The 26,486-nt window shown below is 32.6% G+C and overlaps 1 protein-coding gene across 2 annotated transcripts in view; it reads left to right on the forward strand.

The window, feature by feature from the left end:
• Dfd (Deformed) overlaps positions 1 to 26,055 on the forward strand; it is a 67,440-nt gene extending 41,385 nt beyond the window's left edge. The window contains exons 2-3 of one of the 2 annotated variants that reach the window (XM_067119835.1): positions 22,813 to 22,833; positions 25,417 to 26,055. In XM_067119835.1, the coding sequence (XP_066975936.1) occupies positions 22,813 to 22,833; positions 25,417 to 26,006 (611 nt within the window). In that variant the 3' untranslated portion in view covers positions 26,007 to 26,055. The remainder of the gene's footprint in view (positions 1 to 22,812; positions 22,834 to 25,416) is intronic. The other variant, XM_067119836.1, reaches the window with a different exon arrangement.
• Positions 26,056 to 26,486: the final 431 nt, after the last annotated feature.

Below are 26,486 nucleotides of genomic sequence, written 5' to 3' on the forward strand. Positions count from 1 at the left end.
CAAGATACTTCCCCCAAAACAAATCATAGTGTTTTGCTTCCATCTACAACGGAGTACTTGTCCTAAGAGGCAGTCACATAGACCATCGGAATAATTTATAGCCCTGGGCCATCTCTACAAAGGCCCGGCATGGGGAGAGGGAGTAGGACGCGGACGGCGGGGTCTTCCGCGACCAAGAGCCGAAAAACTTGGGGGACCACGGCGTGAAAAGCTCCCTGGAGCTCTTGGGGCGCTCCCTTTTCAATCTCCGCCTACGCCCGCTCGCTCGCTCGTCCGTCCGTTCGATTGTTTTCCTTTATTCTTTGCCTTGGAGATGAGACAATTGGACGTACCCCCCTCCCTACTCTGAGAGAGAGAGAGAGAGAGAGAGGAGAGAGAGAGAGAATAGACGTGTCACTCCCGTTTCTCGAAGTCTTTTCCGAGAGCGGGAACGGTGGTTGATTTGATTTTCTGCATCGGCAGAGAACAAATTGCCGTGGAAATCTTCAACGCGCCGAGACAAAGAGGCCCCTTACAAGGGCCGGTACAGCGCTAATTCGTCAGAGGTCTCTCTCTCTCTCTCTCTCTCTCTCTCTCTCTCTCTCTCTCTCGGTATTCTCTTTGAAATGGATTGTTGACTCTTCTGGAGAGCGATATCCTCGTCCATTATGATTCGGCCCAACGTTTTTCGGGTGGTCCTGTTTGAGAGACTGGGCAGGGAGATTTCTCTTACGTGCTCGTTGTTGGGGTCGTTCAAATTCCCCGTTGCTGGCGTAGGAGGAGGTAGCTTATAAACTTCTTCTTCTTCTTCTTCTTCTTGTCCAGGGCAAGGAGGAGCTTACTCAGGGCTCAGTTCTTTCTAAGCACCGCAGAGCTTAAAGAACTCATTACCTTTAAGCGGCCATTCGGGCACTCACTCACCCGCCGAAGGTTTTTCTCCCACAGTTATCGACCAGCCCGCTCTAATCTCTTCTGTTACTTCGATTGCCGTAATCATAAATGAAAGGATAAATCCCGAAAGAAGAGGAGAGAAAGCATCGAAAGGAAAAGAATTGTCAGAAGAAGGTACAACGAGATCGAGAGAGACAGTGAGAGAGAGAATTTTTCTCCCACAGTTATCGACCAGCCTGCTTTAATCTCTTATGTTACTTCGATTTCCGTAATCGTAAACGAAAGGATAAATCCCGAAAGAAGAGGAGAAAAAGAATAGAAAGGAGAAGAAATGGCATAAGAAAGTAGAACGAGAGAGAGAGAGAGAGAGAGAGAGAGAGAGAGAGAGAGAGAGAGAGAGAGAGAGAGAGAGAGAGAGAAGAGAATTTTCTTCCATAATTATCGATTACCTCGATTGTCATAATCATAAACGGAAGGATAAATCCCGAGAGAAAAATTGAGAAGAGCAGAAAGGAGAAGAAATGGCATAAGAAAGTAGAACGAGATCGAGAGAGAGAGAGAGAGAGAGAGAGAGAGAGAATTCTTCTCTTATAATTATCGATTACCTCGATTGCCATAATCATAAATGAAAGAGTAAATCCCGAAAGAAGAATTGGGAAAGAATAGAAAGGAGAAGAAATGGCATAAAGTAGTACGAGATCGAGATCGAGAGAGAGAGAATTCTTCTCTTATAATTATCGATTACCTCGATTGCCATAATCATAAATGAAAGAGTAAAACCCGAAAGAAGAACTGAGAAAGAATAGAAAGGAAAGAAATGTCAGAAGAAGGTACAACGAGAGAGAGAGAGAGAGAGAGAGAGAGAGAAACCTTTTTTTGAGTGAAATATCCCAAATGGCGGCTTGGAGATGGTTGGTTGGTCGGTTACCCCACGCCGAATTTTCGTTGGGGGCGAAGGACCAAGTGTTGGGGGTTTGAAGGGGTGTGGGGAATAAGGGGGAATTGGGCTGGTTGTGGTGCCTCATCTCTCTCTCTCTCTCTCTCTCTCTCTCTCTCTCTCTCTCTCTCTCTCTCTCTCATAACCGTTGTTGCTGCTACAGACTGTCAAGAACTTGATATATATATATATATATATATATATATATATATATATATATATATATATATATATATATATATATATATATATATATATATATATATATATATGTTGTATATATATATATATATATATATATATATATATATATATATATATATATATATATATATATATCTCTTGCATATTAGTGAGTTGAAGCTGGAAGGCATTGAAAAAGCTAGAGAATCAATTATTATTATTATTATTATTATTATTATTATTATTATTATTATTATTATTATTATTATTATTATTATTATTTAGAAGATGAAACCCCAATTCATACGGAAGAAACCCACAGGGGCCACTGACTTGGAATTCAAGCTTCCAGAGAATATGGCGTTCATTGGAAAGAACTTACAGAAGGGAGTAGGAAATACAGAAGAAGCGATCAATTGTTAGAAAATAAAGAAATAAATTAACAAATTAGTAAATAAATTCATTGGACGGCAAACGCTTCTTGAAACAGGAAATTCCGTCCTGATTCTAAATGCGAAAATTTTAGTTATTGTTAAACTGAAGGAGTAATTTGGGACAGTTTACGACGCAAAAAAGGGCTTTATTATATCATGATGCCTTTTCCAATGTCCAGATTCCGAATACCAGACTGCGCGTGCGCGAACAAAATCCACACTTATGTCAACTCGTCCGGAATAAAATCATTTGGCGAAAATGTAATTGCGTAATTGCTTCATACTGATTCAATTATTTCAGTTCATAGCTGCTGGTTCCGGCATGGGACCATGCTGCAAATATAGCCCTGCTTCCCACACCCCCCTCATACCCCTCACCCCAACCCCCCCAAAAAATACAACAACATACCAGTTTTTTTTTTTTTTTCTTTTTTTTGGTAACCGATTCGAAAAAAGGCCATTTCCCCATGTTGCATTTTTGAGTGCTCGCACGGAGCTTTTACAAATGATGCAACATTCCTCTAGTAAAATCGCGAGTTGTAAATATTAAAACGATCAATTAAAAGTAATTAAATGTCTCACTGGTTAATTAATTTTATTGTTAAAAATATGATGCAAACTGAATAGATGGAGGATAAGTAATTTGTCAAGCGTACCAGTAATTTTTTGTCGCTCGTGACAATGTCAGCTTTTCATTTCATCTGCGCTGTGGATGTCCATTAAATAATACATACATACATATATATATATGTATTATATATATATATATATATATATATATATATCTATATATATATATATATATATATATATATATATATATATATATATATATATATGTATACATATATATATATATATATATATATATATATATATATATATATATATATATATATATATATATATATATTTTTGTAATGTCTGTCTGTGTATAAGTGTATGAATTTACTGGGATAAAAATCAAAATTTGTATTTGTCTATTTTTCACATATAGTAAAAAGAACAGAAGTGTAAATTCCTTGAGCGCCGCCGCTTCTTCTATCAGTTTATATATATATATATATATATTATATATATATGAATATATATATATATATATATATGTATATATATAAATATATATATATGAAATTAAAGATACGGCTTGACCACGTGTCCGATCATTCGACGGATACTTGACAATGGGGACTGTCAGTCCTGGAAAGCTTGTAATTTTTATTGGATAAATATCTCCGCTAGATAAGAGGTCCTGTAAATAATTGTATTAATTACAGGTAATTGTGTAAGTGATAAAGTTAATATATATGTACGTATATATAAAACAGAAATTATTCACGTGACTCTGTGTATAATAGGTAAAACTATGCATATATATAATATACATATATATATATATATATATATATATATATATATATATATATATATATATATATATATATATATATGCTATATATATATATATAGTTTTACCTTTGATACATAGAATCACGTGAATCATTTGTTTTATTTTCATTACATTTGATATTTTATTATCCAGTTGTCATAAATTATGAAGTTTTATCAATAATATTTCATCTTTGGCCCTGGAATCTTTATGAAATATTGGGCTTATTATTTTGCCGCTCTTGGTAAAATTTCCGTTTTGAAAGGTCATATAAGTAAATAAAAGATAAAAAAAATAGTTCACTCTTTTATCGTAGAGTTTTGATCTAGAGTCACTCTGTTTAGTTTGTAATAATGCATAAATTTATTTTCGCCTGTAGTTTGTTTTTTGTAAGTATAGAATACCATCGCTTTTAATGTTGTAGTTTTCTTCCTTAGCTTAAAATATCCATGTTGACAGTAAGGAAAATTTATATTGGAATTAGGCGGTATGGCAGATCGTACGTCGATAATAAATGACACTGAAAATTAATGGGGAAGCATTTCCAGATTTTATATATACATACATATATATACATATATATACATACATATATATATACATATATATACATATATATACATATACATATACACATATATATATATATATATATATATATATATATATATATATATATATATATATATATATATATATATATATAATCAGACGATTTTGTCATATCATTACCCTGTTACTAGTAGTAATCTAGCTAGGATTCAGCAGTTTCCACGCAGCCTGCGTAGAAACCAGACCAGATCAACCTGTACCCAGATTTTATTGATTCTTATACTTGCTTTATGGTACACAAAATGAGCTTTATCGAGAAGCGAGGTTCGTCCTACGTTCTGGCAATGTTACGGCCAAATAATTTGTTTTTACTGTAAAGCTAACACGCTTACAAAGAGAGAGAGAGAGAGAGAGAGAGAGAGAGAGAGAGAGAGAGAGAGAGAGAGAGAGAGATGCGTTCTGGCAATCGTTAACTTCATATCGTCTATGTTTTTGAGTCTCACGGCCAAATGATATTATCTTTACCGTATAAAGCGAACACGCAGAAAGGAGAGAGAGAGAGAGAGAGATTTTAACTTTATATCGTCTTTTTTATTTTAAGTCTCACGGCCAAATATGTTATTTTCCCTGTAAAGCGAACACGCAGAAAGGAGAGAGGAGAGAGAGAGAGAGAGAGAGAGAGAGAGAGAGAGAGAGAGAGAGAATGTACGTCATCAGGGGAGAAAGGGAGCAGCGTTTTCCCCTATACCACACAGCAGCTGCCGATATCCCTAGACACACACACAACAACAAAATGGCGTCCCACGGCTCCCCCAACACTCTGTTCCTTTCTCTCCTCTCTCTCTCTCTCTCTCTCTCTCTCTCTCTCTCTCTCTCTCTCTCGTTTCTCTTCGCTTTGGGCAAAATTTTCTCTCGCTCTCGCTTCCCTTATTCTCTATTCTCTTCTCGCTATTCTACTCTATTCTGTTCTATCTCTCTCTCTCTCTCTCTCTCTCTCTCTCTCTCTCTCTCTCTTTTCCATCGCTTTGGGGAAAATTCTCTCTCGCTCTCTCTTCCCTTATTCTCTATTCTCTTCTCTCTCTATTCTCTTCTATTCTATTCTCTCTCTCTCTCGTTTTCCATCGGTTTGGGCAAAATTCTCTCTCTCTCTCTCTCTCTCTCTCTCTCTCTCTCTCTCTCTCTCTCTCTCTCTCTCTCTCTCATATGCTTTTTCGTTTCCCAGTAAAAATATTATATTTGGCAGTGAGACTTAGGAAGAAAAAAGAAAACATGAAGTCAAAATTTCTCTCTCTCTCTCTCTCTCTCTCTCTCTCTCTCTCTCTCTCTCTCTCTCTCTCTCTCTCTCTCTCTTTTCCTAACTGACGACCAGATGCTATTTTTCTTTTTTTTTGCTCATTACCATCAGCTGTCTTAAATAGCTAAGAATAGATCTCTCGTTTTCCTGGTAATTTTTAGTAATAGCATCACAAATAATCTTTTATCAGCAATTACTTGCCGTCATCTGCCTCCTATCCATATTAATTTTCATATCGAAAAGTCAGTCACAGCGGCCTTATGCCATATAGGATTTATATAGTAAAAATGACGCCTTATGCCGTGTAATATTTATGTAGTATCATCTAACAATAGTTATCGTTATATATGACATTACTGATTACAATAATCTTTGGTAAATACTAAATATTGGTGATGAGAAAAGTGAAAAAAAAAAAAATCATTCAGATACTAATATATTATTTTAGTCATCCATAAATTCGTAACAGTGATCGCATTTCATTTTCGAAATGATCAGTAATTCTATGGCCACCTCGGAAATGATCAGTAATTTTTGTAGCGATATTCATATTTTCTCTCTATCTGAATTGTTTGACAGTTTCCGAAAGTACATCGTATTATCTGTTTCTGATTGAGTTATATCCAGATGGCGATGATATTCTCAACTCGAAATAGTATTCAATCATTGAGTGCTTGTAAATGTTTCAGACCTAGTCATTGTATGGTATACACAGTGGATTATCAAACATTTAGGAATACTTAAGCTTGTGAATAATTCAGTGCCATTCATTGTATGATGTGCTAAATGGATTATCAAACATTTAGGATTTCTTAAGCTTGTGAATAGTCCGGTGCCATTCATTGTATGATATACACATCTAGGAATACTTAAGCTTGTGACTAATTCAAAGTTATTTATTGTATGATATGCACGATGGATTATCAAACACTTTAGAATACTTAAGCCTTTGAATAATTCGTTATCGTTCATTGTATGATATACACATCTAAGAGTACTTAAGCTTGTGACTATCCAGTGCCATTCATTGTATGATATACACATCAAGGAATACTTAATCTTGTGACTAATTCAAAGTCATTCATCGTATAATATGCACAGTGTATTATCAAACATTTAGGAATACTTAAGCTTGTGAATAATTCAGTGTCATTCATTGTATGATATGCACAAAATGAATTATCAAACAATATTATTAGGAGATACTTATACTTGTGAATAATTCAGTGTCATTCATTGTATGATATACACAATGGATTAACAAACATTTAGGAATACTTACGCTTTTGAATAATTCAAAGCCAGTCGTTGACTGTATACACACTGTATTAACAGACATTTAGAAAAAATACAATATCCTGGAGTTCTTGAACAGAAATCATCTGTACATAAAAAAAAAAATTATTTATATTTCTGTTCGCAAGGTTACTGTGTGCGAAGTGTTTTGTTATTTTCATGGCTCTCGGTGAATTTGAAAAACAATTAAGGAAAGAATCACACCTGCTATTATCGCACACCTTGTTTGCTGGTCTGTGGATATATATATATATATATATATATATATATATATATATATATATATATATATATATATATATATATATATACATACATACATATATAAATTATATATATATATATATATGAGTATATGTCTATGTATATTTTTATATATACATACATATATATAAATTATAACTTTTGGTTTTAGTTAACTGACAAATTTGTCGACCAGTCTCTTAAAAATAGACTTGTTGCTGACGTTGTAGATTTTACGGTAAGTAATTACATGACAGTGTGATAATGACTCAGAGTCTAATGGTTGCTCGAATTGCTGAAGGCTAAGTAATGTAATAGAATGTTTTTTTTTCTTTCTCTTTATATTGATTCGTTTGGGTATGGGTATGGTTCTGCAAGGTTTTACCCACTGAAAGATTAGACAAAATGAGGTACATTTTGAATAAAGATTTTTTTCCAGTTTTACATATTTTATGGCTTTTGCAGTAATATATTATATTATGTTATACTACATTACATTATATTATATTATATTATATTATATAATATATATTATGCTATATTATATTACATTATATTAGATAATATTTATTATATTATGTACAGAAGGATCCACAATAATATTCTTGGTTAGAAAGACGAAACGTATTTTTAAAAATATATAACATAATATATTATAATATGATTACATTATATTATATTATTATATTATATTATATAATATATATTATGCTTTACATTATATTAGATAATATTTATTATATTATGCCACAATAATTTCTGTGAACTCAGAACTTAGCTTTCGCCCATAGTCCATAGAAAGATGAACGAAAGCTATAAAAGCTTTATAATAATTTTCACAAATACATTTCATCTTTCTAACCAAGAGTATTACTGTGGATCCTTCTATAGATGACTGAGAATCGAGATACGGTGTTTTTATATTTCATATTATATTATATTTTATTATATATATTTTATGTATTATATTATATAATATATATTTTATATAATATCCTTTTTTATATTTATGGGTATCGCCGGTCATAGTTTCTATTATATTATATTATATTATATCCTTTGCTATATTTATGGCTATCCGCCGGTCAAAGTTTAATTCAGTGCCATAAATGACATATCAATTGTCAGCTGCCTTGAATTTTAGTTAAAGAAGAAGGCAAGTTGAGTGAAGGAAACTAAAATAAAAAATTTTTGTTTGCGTGATGTGTTTTCTACGGTGCAAATGATCATAAATTTCATGAATCGGTTACCGATCTTATATGAGAGTTCTTTGTTGAGTAGAGTTCTTTTTTATTATTTTAATGCTTTTCTGATGCTGGTCATAGATTTTATTATTTATAGAATTTAGGTCCGCCGGCGTATATTATCAATTGTTCCTTTGAAAAAAAAAAAAAAAAATTATTGGGTTTTCTACGGTAAATACTTATGAAAATCAATGCGATATTTGTGATAGAGTTCTTTTTATTATTTTAAGGTCTGACAACAAAGTAGCAGTATTACATTGTTCCTTTGAAAAAAAAAAAAATAATAATGAAAATAATAATAATAATAATAATAATAATAATAATAATAATAATAATAATAATAATAATAATAATAATAATAATAATAATAATAATATATCAAAAACCCCTTTTATGTCTGTTGAAACCGTGTATATTTTTAGATAAACACTATATCAAATTTCAATACCAAAAAAAAAAAGGACTTTATTAATCATTTATAAAAATCGTGCTTGTTCTTCGCGGTCATTCTCATTAATAACAGTAATTAATAACGTCTAGAGTATCTAGCTGAAACGCTAATTACGAAAATGAATCGGGAAACCTGAAGAAAGAAACGTCAATAAAATTAACAGTGGAATATTCATGTAGGTTTTGGAACGTTTTGAATTTCCATTTGCTCCAGATGTACACACCCAAGTGAGGGCGATAAATAATGTATGACTAGTGAAATTTAAATCCTTTCAGAAAGCAAATGAAAAGGGTTTCACCCTGAGGTGTCGATTTTGATACGGAAATCGAGGTTCATTTGATATGTTCTGAACTTTGAGTGACCCACTTGTTTTAAATTTTTCCGTCTGGTTATGATGAATCCTTCAGTATGTTTAGTGATATGCAGATTTGTTTATTTTGTGTGTATACATATATACATATATGTACATCATATATATATATATATGTATGTATATATATTTATAAAAATACAACTCATGTATATATATATGTATATATATATACATGTATATACATCATATATATGTATGTATGTATATATATTTATAAAAAATACAACTCATGTATAATATATACATATATATATATGTGTGTGTGTGTGTGTGTATATATATATATATATGTGTGTGTGTGTGTAATACAACCACGCATGTACGAAAACTGAATATACATATGTTACTAGGTACCGAAAGCCTCGCTTGTCATAAATATCAATTTCTCTCAGCTTTAGGTCAAAATGATTTATTTAAATTCATCCAATTTCTATCCTGCTTATGAATATCCGGGATGTTTCCTTCTTGGAGGAAACCAAGAGACATCAAAGGGGAGTCTTTGAACCATTCAGCGACCCTGATAGTTGTGACGCCAGGCTACTTAAAATGATTCAGTCAAGGGAAGTTTTGCATTCTGTTTCAAAAGGAGGAAATTACAAATAGGTTTACGAAATTTGGAGGGTTTTCAAAATAGCGCGGACTGTAACGTTGGTATAAGTAAGTTTTTAGATAAACGTGCGTAGTGGAATTTGAATAAAAATCGTAAATTAAGTAAGTGGAATGGAATGGAATATAGAGTTCAGGCCATAGGCCAAGCGCTGGGACCCGTGAGGGCATTCAGCGCTGAGAGGAAGAAAGTGAGAGTAAAATGTTTGAAAGGTGTAACGGGAGGAAAACCTCAAAGCAGTTGCACTATGAAATAATCGTTAGGAGAGGGTGGATAGCAAGATGGAAGAAAGAGAATGTGAAAGGAGGTACAGTAAAAGGAATGAAAGGTGTTGCAGCTAGGGGCCGAAGGGACGCTGCAAAAAAACCTTTAGTAATGCCTACAGTGCACTCCGTGAGGTGCACTGACGGCATTAAGTAAGTGATTTATTGTTTGCAAATAAAGCTAGACTGTCTGGATAAGCCGTGCAATTTTGTATTGTTTTAAAATATTGAATTACTCCTTTTTTTTGTTTACTGTATTTGAGTTTGCCTTTAATTCTGTGTAATATCTCATGTTAAATTTAATGTTTCACGATCAACAAGAAATCAGTGATCGCTGGTTGCTCCATGGCATACAGGATGAAAAACCTTCAGCAAAATTCACTAGTTTACGGATTCTTATCGCTAATATCAATTATCTGATATATGTTTATAGAGATCTAGTGGGTGACGTGTAGGTTTATATATATATATATATATATATATATATATATATATATATATATATATATATATATATATATATATATATATATATATATATATATAAATATATATTTATATATATATGTATATATATGTATACATATATATATATATATATATATATATATATATATATATATATATATATATATATATATATATATATATATATATATATTACACACACACATACATAGCAGTGATTATGAGATGGATCTCCATACTAAAAGGTACAATTAACTTGCATATTGTTCTTTTTATATTTTGTGCGTAATCTCTATTTGCATTCTATTTATTTTTATAACTTTTCGAAGAGTAAGACGTCGAAGGCAGAAATTTTATTTTATTGTATTTTTTATTGTATTTCACAATACAATCATCGCTTTGTCAACTGCCTCCATAGTAATTTGGAAGAGCGCTTAATAATTTTCGAACGTTTTGTAAACGAAAAACTCGAAGGTGAAAATCATTGTAACCTTTCAGTCTTTATCTTCAGTACTTAAATATTGATGCGAATACTATACGATGTTTTCGGTAAATATTAAAAAGAAATATTTCATCTTTAAACATGCAGTTCGGTATTAAAAGGAAGGTGACCTCTAGGTAATATAATATTTAAGTTCTAGCCAATTTTATCCAAAGAAAATAAATATAATTATTGATGTCAAATTGACTAAAGTAGATAATATAAGTATTGGCGTCTAGTATGATTCCCAAAATAGCTATTTTTGTATCGATTAATTTTAGTATCAGATAAAAGAAGAGGGATGATAAGCAAAGATTGCGCTTAAATAATACTGAGGACAAATATATTTCGGGAAATATATTTGAATACTTATAAATATATTTAAATATATATGAATAATTCACCGAGCTATGAAAACGCTTATTCTATACAAATACTTTTTGAAGTGTACTTAAGAAATGTACTGTACTTAAATAAGTACCTTCATTATAGGGAGTAATATGTCCGCTACAATGTACATAACGTAATGCTAGATATTCTTTGTGTTGCATCGACAATTTATCAAGTACTACCTCATCTCTCTCTCTCTCTCTCTCTCTCTCTCTCTCTCTCTCTCTCTCTCTCTCTCTCTCTCTCTCTCTCTCTCTCTAAAGAATAGCTACCTGTGATTTGGCCTCAAAAATCGCCGAAAAAATAATAGGCCACGGCGTATGGTCAACGGAATTGCAATGTTTCTCAATTTTTACGAGTATTTCCAATATGCAAAACTCGACTTTCCCGGAGAAATACCCGGTTTGAGCAAAACAGCGCCTTCTTCACGAATCACAGGCCTATTGCGGACGTGCGCGCTCGCTGATCTCCAAATATATTGTCGGCTTTATGAGATATCCGTTTCACAGAATAGGTAACCTTTTCAGAACATTGAACTTTATCCGTTTCTATAATTAAAAAATAAGTGTTCCTCGTAACAGAGTTATTTGAGAACCTTGTATTTACGGTGCCGAGAAATTGCCGGTTCGATAACAGATCGAACACCAGCGAGATGGAAGCAATTACAACAAATGCGACACTAGACATTAGTGATGAAATGTGAGTAGAATTTTTATATATATATATATATATATATATATATATATATATATATATATATATATATATATATATATACATATATATATACATATATATATATGTATATATATATATATATATATATATATATATATATATATATATATATATATATATATATAAAACCTTTACGGCAAGAGTGATGGACTTTATTACAAAATGCGACCAGGACGTGGAAAGAGGCCAACTGTAGGCGTAGAAAAACATAAATTACTTCCTTCAAATTTTAAGTGAATCCTCATTTCAGGCTGTGTGACTTACAAGACTTGGGGAGGCCAACTGTAGGCGTAGAAAAACATAGATTACTTCCACCAAATTTAAAGTGAAGCCTTATTTTAGGTCGTGTGACTCACGAGACTTGCGGCGGCCAACTGTAGGCGTAGAATAACGTAAACTACTAAATTAAATTTTAGGTGGAATTATATGAAGCTAAGACAATTATTTACTTTCATCTCCCAGACGGATTTATCATCTTATTGATACATCAACGACAGATAGCAATCGACAAGTTATTTTGTACAGTAAATAACTTGTAAGTAACAATGGACAAGTTACTTGATACAGTAAATAACTTGCAAGTAGCAATGTATAAGTTACTTGATACAATAAAGTAACAGTCGACAAGTTACCTGATGCAGTAAATAACTTGGAAGTAACAATGGAGAAGTTACTTGATACAGTAAGTAACTTGTGACAATGAACAAGTTATTGGATACAGTAAATAACTTGTAAGTAATAATGGACAAGTTACTTGATACAGTAAAGAACTTGGAAGTAACAAGGACAAGTTATTTGATACAGTAAATAACTTGTAAGTAACATGGACAAGTTACCGGATACAGTAAATAACTAGTAAGTAACAATGACTAGTTACTTGATACAGTAAATAACTTGTAACAATGGACAAGTTAATTGATACAGTAAATAACTTGACAATGGATAAGTTACTTGATACAGTAAATAACTTAGAAGTAGCAATCGACAAGTTATTTGATGCAGTAAATAACTTGTAAGTAACAATGGACAAGTAACAGCAAATAACTTGTAAGTAACAAAGGACAAGTTCCTTGATACAGTAACTAACTTGGAAGTGTATATAACAAACCCAGACCTGTGTTAAGAAGGGGAATATCGCAAAATAATGGAGAGAAAATATCGGAAAGCCCTGATCCCATTTATAACATTTATAAAGTACAGGGGTCACAAAAGTTTCGGAGCTGACGCAGGGCGTGACGTCTCCGGAACCCTGTACTTTAATAACTGACGAAGGTGTCTCCTTTTGACACATTTCAGTTGTAGCTAAACTGTTATTATTATTATTATTATTATTATTATTATTATTATTATTATTTGTCTATATTCGACTGGGTGGTATTTATAGTGTGGGGTTCCGGGTTGCATCCTGCCTCCTTAGGAGTCCATCACTTTTCTCACTGTGTGCTGTTTCCTACAGCACGCTCTTCTACATGAGTCCTGGAGCTACTTCATTTCTGGTTTTGCAGGTTCCTTTTCAGGGATCTTGGGATCGTGCCTTCAGTGTTTTCACTATAGTTATGGGTAAAATTTCACTGGCATGTCCATATCCTTCTTATTTCTATTTTCAGGTCTTGATACCTATCAGTTTTTTCTCTTTCTTTCTCCTCTACTCTGGTGTCCCATGGTACTGCGACATCAGTGAGTGATACTTTCTTATTGATTTTGTCAGTCAGCGTCAAGTCTGGTCTATTGGCACGTATCACCCTATCAGTTCTGATACCATATTATTATTATTATTATTATTATTATTATTATTATTATTATTATTATTATTATTTTGTTAAAAACAATGGCAGCATCAGTGGAATTGATTCCACTGGTATTATGATTTTTTTTAACAGGACGTGTTAAAATAGGGTCTGCTCCCTTTATTATTATTATTATTATTATTATTATTATTATTATTATTATTATTATTATTATTATTATTATTATTATTATTATTATTATTCAGAGGATAAACCCTATTTATATGGAACAGATCTACAGGGGCCGTTGACTTGAAGTTCAAGCTTCCAAAGAATATGGCGTTTTTTGAAAGAAATTACAGAAGATTATAGCAAATGTAGAAAAAAGATGTTATTAGAAAAGAAAGAAAAAAAATAAATTATGGTGGGAAGTCATCTAAAATTTTAATCACTACTGGGCGCGTAATGCTTATTTTATCAAGAACAAATAATGAAAGGCCAAGAATACATGTGAAGTTAGATGGTTCTCCATAGGCTTGTTCTAATTCTCTCTTTTAAGATATATTTTAGATATCTACATATGTTCCGCCACCCCTTTTGATTTTACTTATTTATTTTTCAGCGAATTTACTCGTTTCAGTCTGTTGCTATTATTGTCTAAGAAAGGGGAAGATTGTGAAATTCGGAAAAAATGGCGTATTTCATATATCATATTTTATTAAAGTTACTCCATATTAACGAAATTATTACGTGGTTCTTTTCAAATTAGGAATCTTAATATCTTATGCTTTTGGACGACTACCCCTTTAAACAATCACTTTCTTTTTCTTTTTTTTTTTGCTGAAATGTGTTAGAAGCGGGAGGTATGTGGATACATATAGAACTGGTAAAAAGGTTAATGTAGGCGAACGGATCGATCACTGTGCTCTGAGATGGTTTGGTCATATGGAAAGAATGGGGAACTGTAGGATGGTAAAAAGACATTATAATTCTGAACTGTACCGAAAGAAAAATATTGATGAGTTGAAGGATTTAGGAAATATTTTAAAACAATTTTTTCCCAACTAAATCCTTTCACCCTTTTAAGGCCATGGCTCCTGAAATCGCTAGCCTCCTGGATGTTCTAGGCCTTTCATGACGGTCACCTATCCAAGCACAGACGATACTCAGTTTTGCAGAACTTCGCTAATCTTAAGACAAGCGGTATAGCAAAGTATTACTGCCGCTGGAAGTAAAACATTAATAATTAAAATATATCTGCTGGTTAATCAAATAACGTATTGAAGGTATGTAGAAGAAATCAAACACATCGTAGGGTTCAAAGTGCAATATGAAAATTAATTCCCATCTTCCATTTTTTTTACCAGCGACTATTCAATTTTTTTACATTATTTATTTTAAAGAATAGATTATTATTATTGTAATTTTTACCTGTGATTTTCTTTATTACGCAAGCGGCTTCATGTGATTAATGTTTAATATAATTGATATAAAATCATATCAACGCTGTTCTATAAATCGTCGTGAATTTAAATACATGTTTATGTACACCATTTTAACCCAAGGAAATGTTTTTTTATTATAAATTACATTCCATATATATTAAAAGTAACGGGGTTCTTTTGAAGCATCTGCTTATTATACCATTTATGTAAGATGTCTGAGGAACGCTAAAAAAAATAAACTTTTTTAACATCATCATAGATTAATATCATTATGTCGGAAATGCCTGTCATTTTGAATATTAGTCCTTTAGCGGTTAAATGTTTCCGTATTGCCGGTCGTTCGTTCAGCGAAGCTGAAGAGGTTGACATCTACTGGCGTCACCCACTTTTAGGGAAAGACAGTGTGTGTTGGTATATATATATATATATATATATATATATATATATATACATATATATGTGTATATTATAGATATATATATATATATATATATATATATATATATATATATATATATATATATATATATATATATATATATATATATTATATATATAAAATATGTATATGTTTATACAACATATATATGTATATATATATAAAATATATTATATATATATATATATATATATATATATATATATATATATATATATATATTTATTTATATATGCTCGTATATGCGTGTGTTTGTCTGTATGAGTACATGCGTATTTAAGTAAAAATGCGTATTTGTAAAGGCATGCACGACTTTACCTGCGTGCACAGGCACCTGGTATTGTACATATTCGTATAATATTTTAGCGACAATTTTTATTATTTTTTTTTTTACTAGGCCTTTAAGAAGCGAAACCTGTACCGAAGATGACGTCAGGATAAAGTCAGTTTCCTTTTATATTCCTACAAGAGAATTCCAGAAATTAAGATATACTTAGATATAGCCATTTCTTTTTTCTTTTAGTTTTCTGTAAAAGGAAACTATTGTGCCGGCTTTGTCCGTCCGTCCGCACTTTGTCTGTCCGCACTTTTTCTGCCCGACCCTCAGATCTTAAAAACTACTGAGGCTAGAGGGCTGCAAATTGATATGTTGATCATCCACCCTCTAATCATCAAATATACCAAATTGCAGCTCTCTAGCCTCAGTAGTTTTTATTTTATTTAAGGTTAAAGTTAGACATAATCGTGCTTCTGGCAACGATATAGGATACGTGACCACCGGGCCGTGGTTAGAGTTTCATGGGCCTCGGCTCATACAGCATTATACGGAGACCACCGAAAGATAGACATGTTTTCGCTGGCCTTGATTATACGCTGTAGCAGCTGTACAGAAAACTCGATTGTGGCTTTTTTTTTTTTTTTTGACCGCGCGTGTTTTGGCCACTAAGCATTTATAACCCCGTCGGGGTCAAGAGAACTCTGAAACTTTTTCAGAATGTTTCTGGCTTAGGCTTAAATTCTCTTCTATTTTATCATTCTGGTTATATCCCGTCTGGTATCGTTAGCATCCTCAGTCAGTGACTGAATAATGTATTTTTTTTTTTACAAGATATTCAGCAAACTTATTCCTTTTTGGAATTTTTGAAAGCCATTTGATTGTTAAGTAGATTCGACTGTACGGTGTTTGTAATTCAGATTAAATAAATTTTTTTCATCAGAGGTTTGATTTTTTGTAAAGGAAAGTTAGACGTTATAGATGACCTAAATTTTTTCGACCTATTCATCAGGAAAAGTCCAGAGTGGTTCACATCTTGCTGTTTTAATCTGTTTCCAAATTAATTTGCAATGAACAAGGAAACATGGAAGGGAGGATTGCGTTCAAAGAGACGGCGGTCTTATATTTCATTTATGAAATAAGAAGATTAATAACAAGTCAAAAGCCACTATAATGTATATGAGCCATTGTATTTCCAAAATACAAAAAAAAGGAGGGGTTTGGAAATACAATCGCTCATATACAATAGGCTATCGTGTCTTTTTGCTCATTATTTCCGGTCACAATATAGTGATGCACCATAGATAAGAAGGCTGATCTGCTGTGTCCGTCACATTGCCGCTAGAATGTCAGTTTCGGCAATCGGAACATGATTATTGCTTTGAGAGTAACCAGCACTATTTTATTTTTCCTTTAGGTGTCTTTCTGTGAATCTAAAACACTTCTAAGTATTCTGTTTAGGGGGATGACGAAGCTTCTCTTATCGTTGATTTTCAAAATTGAACCGTTTAATTCTGTTAGTTAAATTTATAGTTATAATAATTCCTAAATTTATAGTTATAATAATTCCTGAAATGGCAAATGCAATTTCGATGTGAGTAAGAACCTAAATGTGACATTGTACTACTAATAATTCATGGGTGAGGAATAGAAAGTAGGGACTAGTGTTTGTTTGGATTATTATTATTATTATTATTATTATTATTATTATTATTATTGTTATTATTATTATTATTATTATGAAGATGGATACGTGTTTTTCTTGCAACCGGCTACACCTCCACAATTTAGTTATAAGTATTATCGTCATTAATAAATAGCGGTAATTATGTACTTATATATTGGGCACCTAATTTTTAATTTACTTGCTGGAACGAATTTGGCGTTAGAAGCGGCACGATAATCATTGCTAAGAATAATAATTATATGACATTTAGGTATTACGAGAACAGCGATTTCTGTTCAGAAAAGGAACACGGAGAAGAGTAATGTCCAATGGTTACCGTATTTTACAAAGTGCGTTTTTTTTTATATATATCGTGAGCGCAAAAATGTTAAATTTAATATATCAGTCTGCTTGTGAGTAAACATTCCTGAAATACTAATACACTAGTATGTGTATTTTTATTGAAATATCCAATTGCTGCTTATTTCATTCGTTAATATTTTTGGTAGTGTGTTTGTGGTCGTTGTATTGAGAATATTACAAAAAAAACAGTACTTGTGTATATTTTCTTGAAAAACAGTTGAATATATTATTATTATTTATTATTATTATTATTATTATTATTATTATTATTATTATTATTATTATTATTATTATTATTATTATTAGTGTTCTGTAATTATGTTTATAATATGAAATAGAGCATTTTCAAAACGAGTCTTATTATGCAGCTTTCGGTAACTCGCATTGTCAATTTGGTTTTTTTAAATTAAGCCTGAAGTTATTCAACCCGCTAAATTTTTAAGAATACATGCAAGTGATTCAAATAATAATACTAAAAATCATGATGAAAATAATTACTAATGGTATGTTGACAAGAACTAAAGCAGCCCATTTTCCGGCATATGGTGGATCTGCGTTTGAAAGTATTTCATTTCATTAATTGGTTGACGGGCTTATTTAGTTAAATATTTATTAAATTTATTTATTTAAGTATTTATTTACTCCCTGTCTCGAAGCCACTGTAGTCACATAGCGGTGCTGTGGAACTTTCAACATCCAGTCCCCTATTTTTTAAATGTCGATGCTGCGTCTTCAAAATTATCGAAATTATTAAAAAGGAAACTGTCACAAGAAGAACAAAGCTAATATGAGGCAAGATCCATCAAATCCGTACAGAACAGAGTTATAGGAAGAGGATAAAATCACAGTGGAAAAAAAAAAAAAGGATTCCACAAGTAAAGGGACTTTCTGACCTTCTGAGTAGGACTTGCCAATGTCTTGTGAAATAATGTAAGAAGCTACGGGCCGCTAAACTGAAATTATCCGGCCCAAATAGGCTTTCAGAAATTTATTAGAATATATTTTAAAGGGCTTCAGATGTCTATGGAACATTATTTTATGTACATAATTGGAAAAGTCTCTTAATACATATCTTGTATTAGGTAGAAGCCGTTATACTTGACTGTGTTTAGTTTGGGTCCTGTGACGTATGTTTGTCTTAATTTTTGCATAACTTTTACATAGAATAGCGGCACATTTACAGAAACGTTCGTGTTTCTCTCTCTCTCTCTCTCTCTCTCTCTCTCTCTCTCTCTCTCTCTCTCTCTCTCTCTCTCTCTGCGTAAGATATTCGTAAGGTGCAGTAAATTCTATATTAAAACGATATTTGTAACTTCATGTTTGTGAATTTGAAAAAGTCATGCGTGTATAAGGGATAATATATATATATATATATATATATATATATATATATATATATATATATATATTATATAATATATACACACATAATAAGAGATATATGTGTTATATATTTATAAATATAATACGCATAGATATGTTTATTTATACATACATACATACATATATATATATATATATATATATATATATATATATATATATATATATATATATATATATATATATATATATATATATATATATAAACATATATATATATTATATATAATAAATATATATATATATATATATATATATATATATATATATATATATATATATATATATATATATATATATGCATGCACACACACACGTTACAACAACTTCTGAAAAAATATATAAATTTCCGTGAGTGAATGATGCACTTTCCAAAGGGTGTGGCCTTGCTATGGTTGAATATCATTTTCGTGGTGTACACATCAGCTTGATCAATATTTTTGCCGCAGTCTCTTTGGCGGCCTTTTCCTTTCTTTTTTTATATTTCTTTTTTTATTTTAAACCGGGCTTCCTTTCCACGGTAACGAGAGGGTGCGAAAGGGCGGTACGGTATTCTTTTGATAGGAATTCCTTTTTTTCCTCTCTTTAATCTGCTTAATTGCAGAAGGAGGTTCGCGTTTGCTAATTCTTTTCGTTACCTTTTTTTTTTAATCATTTATTTTTCAGAATGTTTTTAATATGACGTTTTGTACTACCGGAATATTTTTCATATAATGTTTTTTATTATCGGAATATTTTAAATAAATGTTTGTTTATTATCGGAATATTTTTAATATAATGTTTTTTATTATCGGAATATTTTTAATATGTTTTTTATTATCGGAATATTTTTAATGTCTTTGATTATCTCTATTTTAATCCATTATTCTTCTGAATACATTTAATATATTTTTTTTACTATGATTTTTATTTTCTTGTTTGCATTCGTTCATTGATATTAATGGCGATGAGGCTGATGGTGATGATAAATAAAAACAGAGACCAAAAAGGAAAATCTTGGTTGTCAGTCTACAACTGAAATATCAAGTAGTTACAAGTGCAGTGTTTTGGAAGATATATATATATTTTTTCCATATAGCATTAAAATCAAATAAATTAGAATTTGTCTGATGCTTAATAAGCGCTACCTTCTTACACACTTTATATGTATACTTATATATATATATATATATATATATATATATATATATATATATATATATATATATATATATATATATATATATATATATATATATATATATATTTTCCTTAAAACACGCTGACGACTATACTCCACCTGACAGAAAAGCGGCGGGGCCTAACCCACTAATTTAAGCAGCCAGTATAAAAGGCCATCTTTCTAAGAGACATTAAAAGATTACAAAATACTGATCTTCATTTTAAGCGATATTTTATATAATTGAAATTATTCTCGTGTTTTATCTTTCTCTGCCGACGGCGCGTCTCTTCAAGATCCATTAAGATGAAATTTGTGTCTTCGAATCTAAATGCTTCTGATGGTTATAAGCATAAAAATGAAATATTACTAGAGTAGGTGAATACAAATAACGCTATAAAATTGTTCTTATAATTTTTTTTTTGAAAAGGCAAACGCTTTTTATTTTACTAATGTCAGTTTCGTTTGTGGATCTCTGGAATACTTTTTTGAAGTTTTCCTTGTTTTATATTCATATTTTAATGACAGTTTTTTTATACTATATATGTGTGTTTATATATATATATATATATATATATATATATATATATATATATATATATATATATATATATATATATATATATATAATGTTTATGTTATACATTATCTATCTATCTAGCCTATATATACATATAGGAGTATACCAGAAAAAGCAACGCTGTTCTATATAATACAGTTAACATACTTAATACCTACGGCGTTTATCTTTCCCTCAAGAAATATTTTGTATTGAGAATGACCGAAAACAGAGCATTCCTGTCCACGAGTATTGAGGTCGAAGGAACCCACCAAAAAGGAAATTAGATAATAAAAGGAAAAAGCGATTGATAGATGATAAATTAGACTCGTAGCGAGTGTGACACGGCCTTGGCCAAACCATTAAGAGGTCTTATAACGGGGCTTTCCTTTTTGGGGGGTGGGGGGTGGGGGTGAAAGGACAAAGCCTATTAAAGGCAAGCCGTAAGCCTCTGCCGTGCCTTCGTCGGGGTAGAAATATGGGCTTAAACGGAATTTAGAAATGTAGATGATGATTGTTATTATATATAGGATCAAATAATGCCTTATAAAAGCGGTTGTGGGTTTATCATCAATTGAATATGTATGTACATATACGTACATACATACATACATACATGTATATATATATTTATATATATAATATATTTATGTATAAATATAAATATATATATATGTATATATATATGTGTGTGTGTATGTATATATATATATATATATATATATATATATATATATATATATATATATATATATATATATATATATATATATATATATATATATAATCTCAATTAATGGAAGTAATGCAGAGTAGATTTCCGTTCATTGTCAGAACGCGCAAATTGGTAATATCGAAAGTCGTAATTGGTTCTGGAATTTCGCTGTTTGAATATTTTCTGTTTATTAACTGATAGAGATTTACGGGGTTAATATATGTTTTTTCCCATTGAAAACAAATTCGCCATTTTGCTTAAATTCATTGGACGCGATGAGACAGTGTTCCATTGACAAAAATAATATGCTGTACATGTGCATTTTTTAATATTAATTTTCATATGGATTCATGTGTCTGTAAACAAATACACATTTTTTAATAACACTGAATAAATAGTGGATGTTATTTTCAATTTTTGCATGCAAGTACTGTGCATAGTTTATTGAATTCATGTATTTGAATATGAACATGTAATGTTTTCAAAAAATAAGAGTTAGTCTTTTGTTTCTCTGTTATTTTTTTGTTTTGTTTTTTGTTTTTGTTGCTTTTTGTTAACTCTGTGTCGTTGTTTTGCTTTTTTAAAAATTTAGTTTTACTTCAAGTGTCAAATAATATGAAATTACTTTGAGCATGCACTAAGGAAGGCAAAACTCAGGAGCATTTCTTGCAAGGGCTGTAAAGTGGACTATACCAACTGTAGATTCCTTTAACAAGAAAAAAAAATTGTATTATTGATCCTAATGTCACTCAGATAATCTTATTGAGCCTCATTGCTTTGCAACCACAGTATTTCGTATTAAGTTTTACTTTTAAGGACGTGGCAGAGGAAAACATGTAATTTTCGATTTTTTACTTTTTCTTTCCAGAAGGGGCCGGAACACTTTTCGGTAAGTGATTCTACTTTTGTAATAGAAAAGGAACGATGATGCTACTTAAGAGTGAGGGGGTACGATGAGGATACAGAAGAGTGAGCCCCTGGTTCAGAAGTTATTACAAAAGAGGATACAAAAATGAGCCTTCTGGTTTGTCAGTTACTACGAAAGAGGACACAAAAATGAGGCCTCTGGTTTGTCAGTTATTACAAAAGAGGATACAAAAAATGAGCCTTCTGGTTTGTCAGTTATTACCAAAGAGGATACAAAAATTAACCCTCTGATTCATCAGTTATTACAAAAGAGGATCCAAAATTGATCAGTTATTACAAAAGAGGATGCAAAATTGGTCAGTTATCACAAAAGAAGATACAAAATTGATCCGTTATTACAAAAGAGGATACAAAATTGATCATTTATTACAGAAGAGGCTACAAACTTGATCAATTATCACAAAAGAGGATGCAAAATAAGCCGTCTGGTTGGCCACTTATTACAAAATGGGATACAAAAATGAGCCATACGAGAAAGTACCCCCTGCATATTAATTACAGTCTGTATCGCATTCCAGTAAATGAAAGCATGAGAATAAATTTTAAAAATTTCATAGAAAGATAATATATTTCACTTGAATGAATTACCAGAGGACCCGGAGCAAACGAAACCATAGTCCTCAGGGTGATTAGTCCACTTACAGCCCTTGTTCAAGGAAATGCCTGTCCAATTAGTGGTACTTCACTAGACCGGGCCATTATGGCCTGGTAGGTCCTGAGCAGGATGGTTCTTGGGCGTCCTTCGCTTCTGGAAGGTCTTGTAGGATTTTTCCGAGAGAGCGGGGCTAGGCGGGAGGGAGAGGGGAAACGGGGTTGGGGGGTGGGTTGGGTTGGGTTGGAGAAGGCGGTGGAATAAGGAGGTTTACTCAGACTTTGCCTTCAGTTTAGGGTTCCTGTCTCCAGCTATGCTTCTTCTCTCTCTCTCTCTCTCTCTCTCTCTCTCTCTCTCTCTCTCAAAGCTTTCTCTCTCTCTCTCTCTCTCTCTCTCTCTCTCTCTCTCTCTCTCTCTCTCTCTCTCTCTCTCTCTCTCAAAGCTTTGTCATGAAGGAATCTCTCTCTCTCTCTAAAAGTTTTGTTGTGAAGAAATGTCTTAATCTCTCTCTTTTCTAAAGAATTTCTCGAAATGGTGCCCCTCGCTCCTTCTTTTCCGTAGAAATTTATAAGTAGAAGAGTCTCTCTCTCTCCTCTCTCTCTCTCTCTCTCTCTCTCTCTCTCTCTCTCTCTCTCTCTCTCTCTCTGTCAAATCTTTGTCTGGGAGGAATTGTCATATTTTCTCCTCTTTTGTAAAGAATTTCCCGAAACTTAGATCTCCTTCCGTCTTTTCTCTTTACTCAGAACTTTCTAAGTAAAACAGTTTCTCTCTCTCTCTCTCTCTCTCTCTCTCTCTCTCTCTCTCTCTCTCTCTCTCTCTCTCTCTCTCAGAGCTCTGTCTTGAAGGAAATGTCTTACTCTCTCTCTGTCTTCTCTAAGGATTTCCTGAAACTAAGGCCTTATCTCTCGCGTGCCTTAGATCTATGTAAGTAAAAGTCTCTCTCTCTCTCTCTCTCTCTCTCTCTCTCTCTCTCTCTCTCATAAACCAGTTTTTAAGCAGGGTCCAGAATAAGAGTTTGGAATGGGATTCTCTCTGAAAGATTTACTTGATTTCCGTCAGATAAGCCTTCAATTCCGCGTTCTGTAATTTAAATGTTTCTTATGTACAATTAAGACTTGATTCTTAAATCGATAAAGAGGGAACTGGACTTTTTAAAGTTACTTATTCTCGCATGTAAATTTTATCAAATAATGGTAGTTCTTTAAACACAAATCTATTGTAGGATATATATTTTATTTTACATATATTTTATTTTACATATACGTACGCAAAGGCGTTCTTTTACGTTATAGTATGCTTTTATGAGTAGCAGAATTTTAGCACAGAATCCAAATTTCAAATGTTAATTTGAGGAAAGTTTTTTGATTGAAAATTTGAAGCTGCCTGGACTAAATACAATGAATATTTTTCATTCTATTTGATGATGGAATATTACATTGCTAAGTTGATGACGTTATTTCATTCTTAAAACCTTAAAAGGATTTTTAAAAATGGAAAATACATTCAGATGGATATTTTAAGATTAATTATTGTAGGGAAATTACTATTATTATTATTATTATTATTATTATTATTATTATTATTATTATTATTATTATTATTATTATTAGAGAATAATTTCACAGTTGGGTCGATGTAGTAATATACTAAAACATATAATATAGTCTTCAGACCTTCTAGAAGCTTGCACAAGTTCACATTATTATTATTATTATTATTATTATTATTATTATTATTATTATTATTATTATTATTATTATTATTATTGTTAATGATAAAAATTTTCTCTACGACATTTTCGTTTAATTAGATGCCTTTTTTTGAAACAGCTTGCGTCAGGCATTTGTATAGAGTTAACATCCCCGATCCGAGATTTGTATAGAGTTAACATTCCCGATCCGAGAACCAGCGACAGGAACAGTAATGTTTTCTCCTCTTTCTCTCTCGTTCCAGCCAACGGCCAGTTCCAGCCGGGATGCGAGCCGAAGCGGCAGCGGACGGCCTACACCCGGCACCAGATCCTGGAACTGGAGAAGGAGTTCCACTTCAACCGGTACCTGACGAGGCGGCGGAGGATAGAGATCGCCCACTCCCTCTGCCTCTCCGAGCGACAGATCAAAATCTGGTTCCAGAACAGAAGGATGAAGTGGAAGAAGGACAACAAGCTGCCCAACACCAAGAACGTCCGCAGAAAGACCAACCCGGCCGGAGTCACCACGACCGTCACGCCCAAGAACCAACAACAGCAGCAGCAGCAGCAGCAACAGCAGCAGAACCAGAACGCGCCGCAGAACCAAGTGACGCCAGATCAGCAGCAGCAACAACAGCAGCAGCAACAAACAGGCCAACAGCAACAGACTGGGCAACAACAGCCGGGAGGTCAGCAACAAGGGGGCCCTCAGCCGGGAGGCGGCGGATACCCTCACATGGGCGGGGGGATCATGCCCCCTGGTTTGACCCCCATCTCGGCGCCTTATCCGCACGGTGCCATGAAGCCCGACTACGGTGCCATGAAGCCCGACTACGGCCTCACGACCCTATAAGGCAGCGCCCGCCGCTTTCCTGTGTGATCGATCCTGGGAATGGATATATATATATATATATATATATATATATATATATATATATATATATATATATATATATATATATATATGATGTCTCTCTCTCTGCGGACAGACAGACACATACAGACAGACAGACAGAGACAGACAGACCTCCTTCCTTCCTTCCTTCCGTCAGTAGCTTTACTCTGCAGCTCTGTTATGATAGTTATTCCAGTCTCCTTCCGGCTTAGTTAAAGACGGCTCAATGCTGTTGGTGGCCAATTTCCCCTTCCTCCTCTTCACCCCTTCCCCTCTCCCCTCCCCTAACTACTCCCTCCCTCCCTCCCCTTCCCCTTCCCGAGACCCATAAAACCGAACACCTTGTTTTCTTCCTGCTGTGTGAGAGAGTGTTTTGGGAGGACCCATCGATTGGGCATCTGGTGTACATATAATATGGCCGCTCGTTGTCGTCGGTCC

Source organism: Macrobrachium rosenbergii, chromosome 17, assembly GCF_040412425.1.
Source record: "Macrobrachium rosenbergii isolate ZJJX-2024 chromosome 17, ASM4041242v1, whole genome shotgun sequence".
In the NCBI taxonomy this organism is placed as follows: domain Eukaryota; kingdom Metazoa; phylum Arthropoda; class Malacostraca; order Decapoda; family Palaemonidae; genus Macrobrachium; species Macrobrachium rosenbergii.